At 39.3% G+C, this 16,938-nt stretch overlaps 1 protein-coding gene across 1 annotated transcript in view; it reads right to left on the minus strand.

Annotated features, from left to right (window-relative positions):
* Positions 1 to 1,210: 1,210 nt before the first annotated feature.
* The window catches only part of PHACTR3 (phosphatase and actin regulator 3), a 53,322-nt gene continuing 37,594 nt past the window's right edge, over positions 1,211 to 16,938 (minus strand). The window contains exons 8-12 of the mRNA XM_010569568.1: positions 10,982 to 11,037; positions 6,665 to 6,726; positions 5,637 to 5,777; positions 3,789 to 3,865; positions 1,211 to 1,819 (exon numbers count right to left, since the gene is read on the minus strand). Of these exons, the coding sequence (XP_010567870.1) occupies positions 1,804 to 1,819; positions 3,789 to 3,865; positions 5,637 to 5,777; positions 6,665 to 6,726; positions 10,982 to 11,037 (352 nt within the window). The 3' untranslated portion in view covers positions 1,211 to 1,803. The remainder of the gene's footprint in view (positions 1,820 to 3,788; positions 3,866 to 5,636; positions 5,778 to 6,664; positions 6,727 to 10,981; positions 11,038 to 16,938) is intronic.

Below are 16,938 nucleotides of genomic sequence, written 5' to 3' on the forward strand. Positions count from 1 at the left end.
TATTTTATTAATAATAAAGTTAATATGATTGATAAATGTAATTAACAGTATGTTAAAAGGCTAGTTATAATGTTACATATTCCCATGAAAAGCCAGCAAGTTATAAAATTGCAATAAATAGAAAAAAAATCTTTGGATCAAGTAATTGGGTAATTCAGGTCTTCAACTGATAGTCACATAAGTCAAACATTAAAAAGTTGTACAAAACTACAGCTAGCTACAACGAAGCTAGCAAGCTTCATTGGTCCTGGGCACCACATCTCCCATGATTCCTCAGTTTCTTCTAGCATTGCCCTTACTGACATGTATTTTAAGTGTTGTGCTGTATGGTCTTACCTTCCATTCTTAAATGTTAGTTTATCCAAAGAATAGCTCTGTATTTATGTTATTTCATACCCACACTGAGCAGCAGAAGAGAATTGAAAGTTAGTCCATCTACTGTTTGCATTAATTCTATTCATGACCTTGCAGCAATTTAGTAGTAGTCTATACAAACAATTTTACATACCGTATTTTCTTTATTATTTTCACGCTTCATGGAGATCATCTCAATGAAGCTACAAGATCGAGAGTGCCTTTTTCAAGTTTTTAACATTGAATGACTTCCTGAAAGGATAGCATTTAAGACTCTTGCAGAGAAATTTTTGTCTTGTGAGTGTATGTGCCATTTTGTTGCTGTTTCGTCAGGCATGCTTTTCCAGCTATCAGTGTATTATTTTTTTTCTAAGTTTTTCCTTTTAGTAGTATTTTGAGCACAATTCTCAGATGCTTCTAGATGTCAAGCATTACTAGAATGGCTGGCTTCACATTTTTCTGAACCAGTTCTATTTGCTTTGTTATTAGCATTTAGTAACTTTTTTCTTCTTACTGTCAAGAAACTATTAAAATCATTTGTTTGCTAAACATCAAAGTACATTGTTACATTTCTGTCTATGGTTGTCCAATTTAGTAATTTTGAATGAGAATAACAGTGAACTTAATTGTCATTCTTTAGAGGGCCAGAACCTCAGCTAGTATAGAATGACAATCATGTTATGCTGGTTAGGATCTGGTCCAAAACATTGATATTCCATAAGATGGAAATCCTTAGTTAAGATCATCCTTTTGAAGACTCTGTGTTGATAAAGAAACAATATGATCTGGTGCATCATAATTGTAATCTCTTCCCTTCCCAACTGTCCCTGGGAAAAAAAGAGCTTGAGGAAACATGTTCATTTCCTGCAATAAGTAGTCATTTAATTAAAGAACAAAAGTAACAGGAATCAAAAATGCTTGCAGCTGTGATTCTGTTAGACATTATATAAAAAAGAATGAAATTATAATACATTAAATTAGTTTTTAGAACATGAACTTAAGTGTTTTACAAACTAATTGTGGTAAGTTCAAAATGTCTTGTCAACATAATACTGAATGACAGTGTGTCATGTCCATTTATGTCAGAGGCCTTGGAATGGTAAAGCCTGTACATGCACAACATCTCCTTTTCCAAGATAGACTGCAAAACAGTTTAAAACAAGTGTTAAAGGAGAGTAGTAGGTTCTTTCAAGTAGCTTCACTTCAGTCTTTTTCAGCAGATTGTCCCACTCCACAGGCCACCACTCTTCTGACTTCAGAGCGAAGTACATCTCTGGTGTTTCTTTCTGTACGGAAGTGCTGCAGAGACTTCATCTGCAGAGTCCTTCTTTCACATAAACATCAAGGTACCCTGGACTGAACTTTAGGGAAAGACTTATATATTCCCTGATGTGTGTTCAGCAGCAATATCAAAAAAAGTAAAGACAGATTCTTCTCAGAAGAAAATTTCTATGGCCTGTGAAATCTAGGAGATAAAATATATTTGAAATAAGTATATATATATGTAATTTTTTAAAAATTCTATGTTAGATTAACAAAAAATTTTTTTCTAAAAAAACCCACAGTATTCGTTCTGTTTAAAGGTACAGTAACAGTATTGAAGAATATTAGCAACTTTAAGTCTTACAACACACTTCCACACATATCCCTTGACTGTAGTGCTGTTACAGTCCTCAGGGCCTAGTCTAACCAGTTTAGAGTTATTTGAGAGAGCAAGTGCAAATATAGGTGTGAGGTTGATTTTATTTTTCTTTTAGGAATTAAGCCACAGGTTGTCATTGGTAAAAATGTTCTTTATTGTGCAGTGATCTTGTTATTTTGTAAGAGTTAAGCAATGTTGAGCTGATGCTTCGGAAAATACGAGGACATACTGTTGGTTTAATGTACAATAGGGTTAAAAGTCTGTCTGGAATAAATATACTCTTGCTCTGTAGGCTTGTTCTTTTGGCTGAGATATGTAATTAAAGTCTTAATCATTTTTTAATGCCTTAGCACTAATTGTAAATTGTAAGCCTGTTTACTCCTAATATCCTGAACAAATTTCAAAATATATCATTATAATCTACTTAAACTCCCCAGGTAGCTTCAATTAGAGAAGGTATATCTCACTTTCAAACTGCAGCCATCCCTTCCGCCCCCCCCGTATTTCATTCTATCAATGCAGCGATGTCTTGCCATAAACATTGAGACTGAGTCCTGTAATGTTAAAAGGGCCCTAACAATTGCATGAACAGTCTATACATACATTACCTAAATATAGCATTTAGATCAATGTACATTGCATTTATGGCTCAAGTGTATTTGCCTAGACAATCTTTTCACTGACCATCTAAAGGTCAGTTAAGCTGGAATTCATTCCAAGTTCAGAAATAAGCATGGAAATGTGGGCCCAGGCGCTGCTGAAGTGAGCCTTCCAGAATGCAAGACTGCACACCAAGTTCCTTAGTACGATGTCAGGCAACTTATTTTAGCAGAGAGCACACCTGAGAACGCTTACAGACATGGCAAGAGTACACTGTGCTCCCAGCAAGCCCTAAAATTGTGTTTTAAGAGCAATTGGACCTGCCCAAGAGACCTGACAGAAATTGTAGGAAATAACTGATTGCTATTTCATTTTTTCTCTAACTAACAAGGTCTTTTTGCAAGTAATAATGGCTGTGGAATCAGCCTCTCACATTTTTTCCCACTTAAAAAAGAGAAGTGGATGTTTTCATGCATGTTTAAACATAGTACCTGCCGTCAGTGCTAGCACATGAAGCAAGCACTGGATTGACTAGGTTCACACTGGCCCAACCACTCAGAGGGTGACATGAGTCCAGTTATCTCTCCTGACCTCTCTGCTGGACTGCCATTAAGTGTACTTTGGGGGGTTGCACTCCTTCCAGTAGCAACTGGACCGACATTCCAGGGATACTGAAATCTACAGGCTGAATCCATTAGAACAAATCCAATTACAACAAATGCGTTACAGGCATTATGTATGTCTTGTTACGGTACGTAGAATTTTATATTTCTTAGGGAAGTTGCAATGTTTGTGATAATAAGGTTGCACACTCAAGTACATTTAATTCAAAAACCTTTATATAGTGTATTAAGTTGTTCATTTAATTTTTTAAAAATCATATTTTTTTCTATGTTACACCCTACATATAATTTGTCATAGCTTTTGAATCTTCAGTGCAAAGAATGCAAGCTGAGTGATATTCTGGAGAAGGTCTGGGGGCTTCTCAGTGCATGTTAATCAAAGCAAAAAAAAAAATAATCAGAAAAGCCAAGTTCTGAACTGGGAGAGAAATATTTCCATTTTCTTTTAAAATAAAGCTTTCTTTGCATATTCTTCTCCCACATCCAGCATGTAAGAGCAAAATCTACAGATTCAGGACTCAGCAGACTGTTTTTAGCAGGCAATGGAAATAAATAGCTGGAAAACTGACCTTGTCAAATGTTTGCTTGATGCATGTACCTCCATTTCATTACTTTTGTATTCATTTAGCTCTTTCCGAATTGCTGCCTAGGAAATGAAAATAGAAGTAGTTTAATAATTTTGTATCTATAAGCATTGTAAAATACTGGACTTGCAGAGCAGAACAGAAGTTTTCTAAAGTAGAAATAATAGGTATTGGGTATAGCAAAGCATACTATGCCAGTAGAGATGCTGAGTATTTAGGTTATATGGATTGGTGATGTGATACTTCTTTTCATTCATTACTGATTGCTAACAGGGTCACTTCTTATCTAGAAGCAATTCTGACAGGAGAATAAAACCACAGTGCTTATTGTCTCACATCTAGTAAGATTCCAGTTAAAATTTATTAAAGATTAAGAGAAGCTGCTGAGAAATTGATCAGCTGGTCAACTGACTTTTATGGGAATTTAAATGTGTGTCACTTTTTAAAATAAAAATCAGACTGTTTGCCTTATCAACTTGCAAATAGCAGTGCAGACTGTGTTATCACCTGTATCCATAGGATTGCAGTCATAAGTGAAGAAAAACATTCTCTTTTGGTGCTTAATATAATGAAATTCAAGACTATAGAAGTGAGAGCATTCTTTTGTTTAAATGGCAACAGTGAGGGAACTGGAATGTACTGGTGCTTTCACAGATTCTTGTATATTTGGTACTTTGTAGTTTAGCTACCTAAAATTATGTACCCATGTTCATGTTTTATATCAGAGATTTGGCTTATAAAAAGAAAAATGAGGAAAAATAATGTATTTGTCTACTCTGAAAGAGAAGTTTTTTCAGTCACAAATGCAGTGGTCAAACTCCTGACCCTCAATTCCTGATGTATGCCACCAGTATATGCAATTGAACTCTGTCACTTTCTTTTTAGCTTATAAACCTGTCTAGTTAGCAATATAAAAACAGTAAAACTAGGAAAGGCCTAATTTTAATACGCACCCAGTACATACATGGAAAATACAGAATCATTATTCCACTGATTAATGTATAACAGCTTATTCACCATTTTAGTGAGCTCAGGAAAACAGCTACTGTAGTAGAAATACATTGTTCCTTTTCTATAGGAGTCCTCTAAAACCATTTGTTACACTTTTTACTGGGGAGACACTGGAATGGAGAATGAAGCATTTGATCTGCACATCTCAGAACAAAGCAGTAAGTAACAGTCCTGTATTTGCCATTTTACCCAGTAATATCTCAGCATCCCTACTCGTTCTGCTTGCTGTAGCCCTGAAACTTCAAAACTTATTCAGCAACTGTTCTGTCTAGAATCACGCTGAACTAGTTTTCTTACTACTCAAGCACCTAAATGTGAAAGTTAAATTAGGATGTAAATCAGCAATGTGGCAGGTATGTGACGGAACAAAAACAAGTGTTTGTTTATGCTTGTGAAAATGTAGGATCAAGTGATTCCTTGAACATTCAGTAGGAAACAGGAAAGGAAATATTTGCATGTTTGGGACAAAACTTCCAGTCTGAGGATAAATGTTAATACTGCATTGGCTGGTAATGGGTTTGAGTTGCAGCCCTAAAGCATTAAGAAAGATTCTATCCACCTTTTTTCTTTTTTTTTTTTTTTTTCCCCTCCTCCTAGTTGATGGGCTGGGTAGAAGCCTTTATAGTACTAAATAGGCATTTTTAGAAATAGCATTTTTTTATGATGGTATGCATTGGTCAGTGTGGTTTCAGCATAAAAATTAATGGTAACATTTACAGAGATTAAGTGTCCCAGAGGTTAAATGTCTTTGCAGACTCTTATGTATCACTATAGACAAAGCAAGTAGAAAGCGGCAATACGTCATTTTCATTATGGCAGTACCTTATCTGCTGCTGATAGTCTTGTCCACGGTTTATCTGCTCGCCTGTCGTAGTCCTGTGCTTTTGCCACTTCCACATAATCACTGAATCGAATCAGGATTTTTCTGTCTCTTAGTTCATCAACTGTAGGTCTCTGGTTAAGCTGTATTAAATAGTTTTGTGAAATAAAACCAGTTTTAATAACAAACATATCAGTAAAATGTGCAACATTTTCTGCTTTCCATCTTAGCTCAGTCTGCACTTATGTGTATGGGAAAAAAAACCCAACCCTTGGAAATTCCAGGGAAACACTCAATCTTTCAGAGAATTGTTAGGAGAGTAATAACGGTTTAAATGGAGTTTTGCGCTACAGCACAGTGGCTTTATAATGGACAAAAGAGGAAAATATTTTAACCTGGATATTGATAAAATGCACTTACAATAGGTAAAGGAATCATAACAAATTTATTATGATCAATGTATAATATCACATGCTGTAGGGGTTTTCTACTTTAAGTAGAAAGTCAGCGGCAAATTGCCTGTGTAAGGTTTTCAGGACTGGACACATTATAAGAATTTCAATTTGGTTTTAACAAGTTATCAGCATATTTGGCTAATAATTCCAGTATGGATTCCTAGGAACAGAACAATAACAAGATCTAGTTCTGATTCTGAGAATGCCTTAAATGCAAAGAGAAATTTATTGTGGAAGTACACCTGGTACTCAGCAGGGAGTCAGCTCTGCTCCTGCTTGCTACAAAGAATGAAGCAGTCCTTTTCTAGCAATACAGTTGCAAAATACGCAGTGTGCAAGCAACTATCCATGTTCTGATTTAAAGTTTATATATAAATATTCTACTAAGTTTCATGTAGCTGAAATAAGGTAGATATTTTTATAATTTGTATTATGAGATAGCACTATCTCAGACACTGCTGAGAAGGGTGTATATTAAGGGAGGTTTTGTGTACTAATGACCTCTATGACTAGTTGGTGTTATATTAGCTTTGCTAAATTTCTAAAAACTAATAGAAGGTATTGCAAGATTTTACCTTTCTTGTCAGTCTCTGTTTGATTTCCCTTCTTTCTTCCTGTTCTGTTTGATCATTTCGTTCTGCAGAGAATATAAAAAAAAAGATTACTTTCCTCATGAGGAGGATTGGTGTTTTCCAAAGTTCCAGCCAATAAAAAGCAGAGCACAGAAAAACTAGTAGCTGGTTCTTAGTTGTATGTTTTGTAGTTCAGTGCCTCTCTGGTTCTCTGTTAGAACATATAGTTAGTTCTCTGTAAGGACAACGTACTTGTGCCAATGTCAGCTCCTCCTGTGCTCTGACCTCCAAAGAGATTTAAAACAACAACAGCAGCCACACTAACTCTCCAATTGTATAAACTTTAGAAGGAAAATCAAAATAGTCCATAGTTAATCATAATTTTTTATTCTCCATATTGCTGGAGCCATTCATTGCTGTTAGCTGCTGAAAAGACTGCAGCAGCTCCAGGGAAAGTACGTTCTTTCCTGTGTAACCTTATTCTTGGGCTACATCTTTAGATGGTCACACTGCCACAGCAGTTATCTTTGACTTGCATGCTTTTTTTCTCTGCTATTCAGGATATGCCACTGACATTAGAACCTCTTTATCCTCACGGGGTTTTCTTTTGTAGTGTTCCATTCTAACCTAAGCCAGCTTGCTTTTGTGTGTTGTGCCTATTAACATTCAAGCCGTGATAACTCCTACACACTGGGTCTAAAAATAGACTAGAGTGCTGTAACACACTGTGAAATATATCCTTTGCCTTGGGAAACAAGTTAATGGCGTTTCTATTTCTAGTTACTATCTGTTACTAAATTAAGGCGTGAGCCTATGACCTGAACAAAGCTGAAGACCTAGAGAAAAATGTTTAACCATTCAGAGATTCTCTAGATACTACTAAGTTTATTATACCACTTGCATTAGGTATTTCCAGTGTTAAAGCACACACGTGATTTTTTTAATATGCCTCCAAAAAACACTAGCACTGCAGATGAGTTTCCGAAATTATAATTCTAGTAATGAAGTATTCTTCTCCCTTATTTTTACACTCATTAGATTACACTGAAATGCAATTGTAAGTATCTATTTAAAATAACATAGTACTGCATAGCTACAACTGGCTATAGTAGAAATGTAAATCAAATTAATCTAAAATGCTGTAATGCGCTACATTACAATTTGGTGGCAAGGCACACAAATTTAAAAGAGAATAGGACAGCTAAAATTAGTGCTTTGTCAGGGATGAGCAGCTATTTAAGTCTGGAATGTTTAAAAAGAGAACAAGCTTTAAAAAGTAGAGCGTATTCTAAGATGTACAGATACCTGCAAGAAGTTACTAATATGCTTCATTCAGTTTTAATTCACCCCTTTTAGACCAGATACTCCTATCTATATATTTTTATTAAAAGAGAATTTTCTGTGGCGTAGTGCCTTTTTAAGGTATGACTGTGATATGCACTGAGAATTCCTGAAGAAAAAACACAAATACACATTTCTGATCAAAAAATGCTTTTCCAAATATAGTAAACGTATAGCAACCCATTTCTGTGAGACAGTTACTCAGGTTCAGTGCTTATTCCCAGCTTCAACAAATAAAATAAATAGTTCTTTCAGAAAAAATAAAACAAGATTTGATAGGAAACGCTAGCAAAGGCATTATAAAACTCAGGCATTATTACAGAGACAAACCAGAGAGGTTTTTCCCATCAGCATCACTCTGCCTACACTTAGATCCATTCATTAGTGAGGGCTGGTTTTATAAATCTCAGTAGAGAGATGCTCCCAATTATGAAGTGGCATGTGCAGTACTGCAATTCATATTGCTTCTCTGTGAGTTATCCAGGGAATCTTAGCTGTGCGTGACACTGAAGCAATTCCTGGTGTTAAGAATGAACCAGGGATTTTACAGTGTGATTTAAGAGATGTTGCCTTCTTGAATGTGAATGTCAGCTTTCTGTTGATTACAGAAAAAACATGTTGGAACACCTGGGTCATGATTTTAGTTCATATGCTTTTCATGCTTTATAGTAAACCAGCAATGTTTCTATAAAGTAAAGGACTTAGAAGATCAACAAAATTGTAAGAAAGTGTTGGCTTTAAGTTTGCTTTTTAAGTATTACTTTTACCTTGGAAACATCTCCCTAAGGGAGATAAGAAGTCCCTTTTTTTAATCTGACCGAGATTTGTTTTAAAATAACATAGTAGTTGCACTTAGGCACTTGCAATATGCTTCTCATTTCGACAGAGTTGTACAGATGTGAATTACTGGTCCTTAAAACAGCTTTGGGGGTAGCATTGCTTCCGTTAGCAGTATGTATTATGAACATCAAAGATGTTAGGAAACTTGCGACGCAACTGTACAAACCCTTACAACCTGGAGGAGGTTGCAGTCATTTCACTGAAGGGCATTTATACTGCTATAGTTTTGCATGTCAGATCCAATCCAGGTGTTTTAAAAGTCCATAACAAGAATGTCAGTATCTCTATTAATAAAAGGAGACTTTACTAATTTCCAAATTCACTCAAAACTGAGACTGGAGTTGTTGCATCTGTCCAGCCTTTAAGATAACAACTGACACAGCTAAGTGATGACCTTAGCTCTTTACAAGATACCTAGCTTTTTATATAATGGAAGACGTAAATAAAATAGAAGTGGTTCTGATCTCCGCTGAACCTGTATAAAGCCTGAGCAACTGAACTGAAGTCAATAAATTTGCTCCATGCTGGGAGCTCTTTAAATGAGATACAAATCTAGAGCAGTATGTTTAGCTGGCATTCAGGAAATATCTTTAATTCTGCTTTATCTTCTTTCTGCTTTATCTCTCTCTAAGCTCATTATTTGAATGTATTCAAACTTTTTTATTATTAAAGCTGGTCAGTTTAACCCAGATTAAGGATGTAACCAGCACACTTCAAAAAGTAAACATAAAGGAATGGATTTTTTCAGTAGAGATAGGCTCTTTCTTAGCCAGGAAAAAAATCAAAAGAAGTAGATTTTCAGAAATCTTAGGTACTGACTCTTGAAAATCTGGCCCCACTTATTTCAGAATCTTGGGTTACTGCTTTTTCTTGTCTCTTGTGCTAGATGACAGGTGAAGTTAGGCCAAATTCATCCATTCAAATTTGCAAAGAATATATCCTCTTTCTCATTTAGCTATGTGTTTAGATACATCTAACTTTACCATGTGTGATATATGCATTGGAACAATACTGAAAATACTGATAAATATAACTCGATTGTGGAATTCCTTTCTGTTAAAACTGAAATGAAATCCCCACTAATTTCGATGGAAGAAGCATAAGGTTTTTTCTATGAACTACTAAGAAAGTTCTGAGACGTTAAGTTTTAGGTAACAAAATGTAGATAACTTTTTTTCCTAGCAAATTACAATCACATTAATAATTAAATGTGAATTAAATAGCATAGGCAGCATTGCTTGTATGACATAAACTTATGTGGCTTTATGTTTTATGCTTGTTTAATGAGAAACAAACTATTGTTCACATAATTCTGGGTTTTGTCTTTCAACACTAAATAGACCATGAAAATAACAGAAGCAATATACTTTTCCTTCAAGCAGATGGCCTCCCCCTTTCTCCTGTCTGAGACCCATAATGGAGACAATTTCTAAGCTCTCTCTCACCTTCCCCTAACTTAGAGGATTCCCATCACTTGTAAGGAAAGGGCTTATGTTCATCACTTGTTTGATCCCCAGGTCAGAACACCAATCTTTAGGAAAAGAGTTGCAAGTTTATGCCTTGTGTTTATTTGAGAGATATTGAGAACGTTCCCCTGTGGCAGCACCTATAACAGGGCTGGAACTGTCCCTCTAGTAATTCTAGTATCTCAGAATGATCTTTCTTTGGCTCGTCTTTGGGAAGGTCTCTAACGATATGAACAAATATACTTGCTATGAGAATCGCACCTCTGCAAGGATGCTTTCTCCCTTCTACTTTAGCCTTGGGTGGTATTCAGTGCACAGTTTGCCATGACAGTCCATGTCTTGAAAAATGTCAGTCCAATTCTCATTGCACTGTGTGACACCAAGATTGTATTCCTCTCTTAGACATCCATAACAGTGTAATCAGAATGAAAATGATTTGAAAGCCTAAATTGGAACAAATCATTCTTTTCTGTACTAAATTGCATGCCTTTATCAAGTTGTAAATTGTGATTCCTGCAGTATTTGAAACTCAGGACATGTGAAAAATTAAAACTTTTAGGTACAGAAAATAATCCCTGTGAATGACTTTGTCTATTTAAAAATAATATGCTCTAGAAATGCAATCACTGGTTTCAACAAACACATATAAAATACTTAGGAAAAAAATACTCACGTTTAAGTATATTTCTTCTTTCTAGCTCCTCAACAGCAGGTCTTTGGCTGAGTCGCCTGCGGAAAAACACCAAAATCACATTTTGTACCATGCCTGTTCTTTGGAAAGTCTGCAGTATACTGAGTTCTGGTTGGTGTTTTCCTCAGGGAAGGGACTACAAAATCCCTCTCCAGGCTTCAGGAAGAAAAAAATACAAGAATGCTGGCACCAGAATGCTTTCTTGTATTATTTTTCCCAAATGTCAGCAATGCAGGTAGAAGTTCTCCTCTAGTTTGCTCTGCTGTCAGTGAAACGCTTCCTCAGAACATACATCCTTTTCACCATACTTTCCAGACAGTCAGTTGGAACCAGTGCTCTCCAACGGTTAAATTCACTCTTGAGGAGGTATTTAAGGTGGTTATCAAATGAGTTTCACAGTGATCTTCTGTAGCTATCACTGCCTCTACCTTTTAATCTCACATAGCAGCGGGCTTCCTTTTTTCTAGTAACACCAGTGGTGCATCCTGACAAAATGCAGACTTGCCAGAAATAAAGCTTTCCTGTGGTTTCCCGACTACACATCTAACAGACCAATCCAGCAGCTCTCCTCCTGCCTGCTGAATAAAATTCATGTGCTGCTCACAGCCTCATGCTGTCTGAACAGAGTGTCTTATGCAGTTTCACCTCCCCTTTTCAGTAGTGCTGCTTCAGGATTGAGTCTTCAAATCATATGATCGGTGCCATAGTGATTTTATTCTGCATACTAAATGAGACTTCCCCACGAGACACTGCTTATATCTGCAGAGAATCTCAGGTAATTGAACCCCTCCCCTAGGCAGACACACACACATGCTGCATTTGCTAGCTTTCAAGTAATAATCCAGCAAGCAGATCGGAAAGAGTTTATGATGCTTTCTGGCCTGCGTTCTGGCAACGTTAAGGATTCTCATCGTCTCCTCTCCAGCAGATGTTGCCAAGCCAGAGATGAAGTTACAGAGACAAAGAAATACTCAGAGCAGGGACCACACTGCAAACCACTGCTGCAGTAGTTATCCCTCTACTGTGTATAGGAAATAAAGGAATGATTATAAAGTGATGCTATAACAAGATCTACATTCTATCAAATACACATGAGATTAAAAAAATGGAGTAACTGTTAACAGACTGTAAAAGAACCGGTAAAAGTACCTGATTCAAATTTCTCTTTGTTTTGTAAGCCTTACCAATTATACCTTCAAAATCAACTCCGTATTGATATGTTATCAGACCAACAGCCCAAAATATGAATGCAACTCCTTATCCTTTTTTAATTAATCTCCCTGAGATCACTGGGAAAGCCCTCACCTTTGGCAACAGAAAGGCATCACAACTACTATACCAGATCCACACCAACAGAAAACTTACATGATGAGCGCCTGTGCTTAGAAACACCTACAGCCTAACTCTCGTTCTTCCTACCTAACATTTTGTATCACCTAAGGTATTTTCCCTGGTCTCTGGATTTCTCTTTGGAGTAATGAGTTGGATACTCCAGCAGTGGTAGTTGCAATAATCCAGACTGAAACAGGAATGATGCTGAAATGCCCTACTAAAGGCTTTAAACGTGTACTTTTAATTCCTGTTACCCTTGGACTACTCCCTCCTCACTCATTTCCCTGTAGGTCTCAGAAATGATACAACTCTGGCTAGGTTTTGTGTGAAAGGGATTAATGTGCATTTTATAATATAAATCAGGGAAGAATGACTTACTCAGAGAGCTTATCTGCAAATGAAAGGTCCACCCGACCTGCTGCTCACGTGCCTCTCTCTCAAGCCATTCTTAATTACAGCCCTTCCAAGCGAGATTTATAGATTCTCCCAGAATCTGTACATTAGATTCCAGAGGCCCCTTTTAAACTGGGGGATTAAAAGCGTAACAGAAATTATTAAAGCAGTATGAGAATGCATATGTATATGAATGCTCTGTATATTTTTTATATATACATAGTTATAATATGTGTGATGGTTAATTATTTAAAACCCTGTTTCCCTTTTGGCTTTCATAAATACATGGTAGGTGCCCAGAAACAACAACATATTTCTGTACACACCCTCAGCTTTACCCACAACAGAAGGAAAACGTGCAGATATACACAGGCGTGTATATACGCATGAGAGGGCATTGCATTTTTTCCCCTGAGTTTTTCAGAGATATGGACTGCACTTCCAAGCTTTTTGTCATAGGCACGAAACTAGATGCGGACTTTTGTTCAAAATAAAATTCTAACAGGATTTCGGGAAGCTGGGAATAGAGTGAAAACACCCAATACGGCAAGAGTCACGATCAAACAAGCGGCAACACTACTGACATCATTGCTACCAAGGCGTAGGGACATTTTGTTTCTATCTATTATTTTTTTCTGTTCAGAGAAGCCTCTCTCTGCCCAGAAACCCCTTCTGTTTTCTTTCTCTGCTGTGAGAGCTGTGCTTCACAGTGGCTGGACTCCGGGCAAAGGGGAAACGGCACATGTCGGTGAAGGTGAAGGACTCCAGATGCCTCCACCGAGGGCTGCTGATTGTAATGAGGGGAAGCAGCTGTGAGCACGGCCAAGCCACGCGACCGAGAGCCGGGGGGGCCACGCGTCTCCGCTGAGCTGCGCTGGAGTCAATCAGGATGTGAGAGGCCCTTTCTGCAGGAGGGTCTTTTCTACGCCCGGAGAGGAGCACGCCTGCTTGCAGAGCACACTGCCTTGCCTGATCATCCCTCACTGCAGGAAAGTAGTTGCTGCTGTGCCGGTATTTACTGTGGGAGCAGAGCCCCGTCCCGCCTGAGTTGCTCAGCTGCTTCGTGAGGAGGCTTCATGCCCCCATAAGGGTCTAAGCAGCCCCAGACGCGCTTTGTTTCCTCAGAAGGAGACTCGCAGTCCCCCTTGATAGGGCCGACTTCCCTCAAAAGTCGCCTGCAGACGGGCTCAGAGCAAGATACGGACACACACGTTTCCAAGGGCTCCTGTCAGGCCAGCGGCTCAGCGTAGCACAGGGGAAGCGGCAGGTTACCCCTGTCAAAAACGCACGTCCCCTCTTGAAGGGAGCTTTTAAGTAAGAAACTGTTTCAGATGAGTTTGTGCCTCTGCTTGGGTAAGCTGTTCTCTGGGCGCTGAGGGGCTCCGTGTGCTCTCCTGAGCAACAAGTGGTCTATTTTTGATATTTATTTCATGTTTTCCTCTGAAGCTGTTAAAATACAAAATCCTGCCTCAGACAGAGCCAGAAAATGCCTCCCGTGCGTTGAGCTTGGTGTGTTTCCTCAGAAGGCGGCTGTCCGGCCCTGTGGAGAGGCAGCGCCATGGCCTCAGAAATGGCGCCACGCCTCAGGGAAACCTGGCCTGGGGAAATGGCGGCCGGCTCCCCTCACACTGTTGTTGGGGAGGGCAGGCCAGGAAGCAGGGACTGAGAGACTAAGATTCTAGAGAGGGGATGCTCAAATTTCCTATGTTTGAAGGAAACAAACTCCAGCTGAATTATGATTATCAGCAGACTGCATCGCAGCAGGGGAGCTGGTGTGCGATCCCAGAGGATGAAGCACGCACATGCCATGAAGGAGCCTTTGTGAGGGCTAAAAACTGAACTCTCAGCAGACTGTGGATGATCTCCACAAGCTTCGCACAGAGAGGATTTTGTATTACAGAGCTGCAGGCCATTTTGAAGCAAAGCCGAGTCCTGGCTCGTTTCCCGTGGGTTCAGCAAAGTTCCTGCACCTGAGTGTGGGCGGTTGCAGGGCCCCACCCTGGGGCCAGCCTGCACCCAGCCTGGGCGCCATGCTGCTCTGTAGCTCTGGTTGTAGGAGCCATTTGAAAGTCTGAGGTGGGCATGAGGCTCCAGCATTGCTGCAATGCAGACGTGGACGTGGCTGGGTGAGTCCTGTGCTTTTTGTTTCTGTTGTTTTTTTCACCTGGGGACTCACAGCCCCACATAGGACTCACCTCAGTGAGGTGACTGTAAGCTCTACTGCGAGCACTAACATAGTGCACCATTTCTGCCACAGTAATGGTTTCTTTTTTGTTGATTTAAATTTAGATATCTATTTCTTGCTTTGGGGAAAAGCATCCAATTAATGCTGTTGTGTTCTTGGGTGGTATTAAAATCTAGGTTTGGGTATTTTTGTATTGTCTGCTCAGGCAGGAGTGCTCCCTCTGAGCACCTCTGCAGAGCCAGCCATTTTTGGAAGGGTCTTGAAACTTTCTTGAAATCTCTCAAGTAACTCACAGGCAAGTCTTATATCTGTCCAGATCCCCTATGATGTAAATGCATTGACTGTCATTGATATTGCCATGGTCTCATGTTAAGAATATCTATCTACTCCAGTTATTTGCTTCCTCATTAGCTTAAACCAAAGGATGCCCAGAGCAGAAGTAAGCGGAGCTGAACTGGCAGTGCCTCAGTTGAGGCAACTGCGGCTGCCTCAGGAAAACTGAGCAGACCTGGAGGCACCATGTTTCTTCTCTGTAAATGATGTTTGGATGCATTTCAGATAGAGTTTGCTGTGTATGTGTCAGTGATGCTCCAAGTTTAGATAGAGACCAAAATCTGAATGTTTTCTCATAATGCTAAAGCAGTCACCATAAGTTGGGGGGAGGGGGGAATGACACAACACTACATGGAGAGCTATTTCTTAAGTTCAGAAACATACCAAAGTTTTTGCGTTATTGTTGTTCAAAGCAAGCATAAACCTTCAAGCACCAGGTGTTCTTCAGCTGTTTGAAGTTTGGGGAGTGTTCTGGGGCTATTTTCAGATTACCTTTAGAATGTTTTCTCCAGTAATTTAGGCTCAGGAAGATACTTGGATAAATTTATATATTGCCATCTCTTAGAAGCCAAAGACTGTGCCTGCTCCCATGTCCTCTGCAGTGTTACTCCTGAGGGTGAGAGGACCAGGTCATTGCAGGTTAGCTCAGTCACCTATGGTTTGCCCCAAGAACACCCTGCAGTTACAGCCATGTGTGCTCTTGGTCTCCAAGTACCTCAGGTGCTGAGAGTCTGCACGTGGCCTCAAGATAGTTGTTTTCTCTGTGCAATGTGCACATGGGAATCCTGTGACGGTCATGAGTGCTCCATGCTGGCTGCGAGAAGGGCAATAAATCTATGCGTGTCTGACTGTTTGCCTTAATGTACATGTGCAGTGTATGATTGTAGCAAAACAGGCTGCCCAGGGAGATAATGAGTACTGCCCCTACCAGCCCAGTGGGTGAGGAAGTCTCTGTTGGCTGGTCTGGTGGAGTGGGCTGCAGCTCTCCACCACAAGAGTCCAGTTTGAGGTCCTGCTAACTAACGTGTTCGACGCATGCACAAGTGCAGATGCTGGAGTTGGCTTCGAGGGGAAAACCACTAATTGCTTGTCCCCTCTGGAGCAAGGTCACATGTTCATGAGCCCAACGACTCTCACATGTGCCTGTGACTGCTGTTCAACAGATCAATATTTACTTCACACAATCAGATTGTCTCCTTCGCATTCAAGGGAATTAATGTCTTGGGACCAGCATTACACCAATGTTGACAGTATTGGACTGTTACAGGTGACTGAATCCTCAGGAGTCTGAGGATTTGCGTGTCACTAAGATCTCAGGGTCTGCTATCAGATGACAATGCATCAATATGTCCTACAAGCAGGAGATGCTGCCAAGTTCTCTGTCCTCATAGTTAACCTTAGCAGTGTCTGCTTTGTCCGTTGTGGGAACTGCATCTCAGCAAAGCCACAGCAAGCTACAGGCTTGCAGGTAGGGGCACAGAATAGCTGATGAGAGACAAATTTGGAGCAGGTGCAGCCCATCTGTATGTGTATGTGTATGGGGCTATGCTGACTTCCCACACCTCAGACAGTCCTTGCTTTCTAGCTCTTTTTACTAGCCTGCAGTCTCACCTGCCTGGCAGACCCTAGCAAGTGTTCAGCAGAGTCCAATGCAAAAAAGCTCACGTTCTTGGTTCATGGGGTTTCTTATCTGTCC

The sequence above is a fragment of the Haliaeetus leucocephalus genome, unplaced genomic scaffold (assembly GCF_000737465.1).
Source record: "Haliaeetus leucocephalus isolate CR32 unplaced genomic scaffold, Haliaeetus_leucocephalus-4.0 Scaffold273, whole genome shotgun sequence".
NCBI classification, from domain to species: Eukaryota; Metazoa; Chordata; class Aves; order Accipitriformes; family Accipitridae; genus Haliaeetus; species Haliaeetus leucocephalus.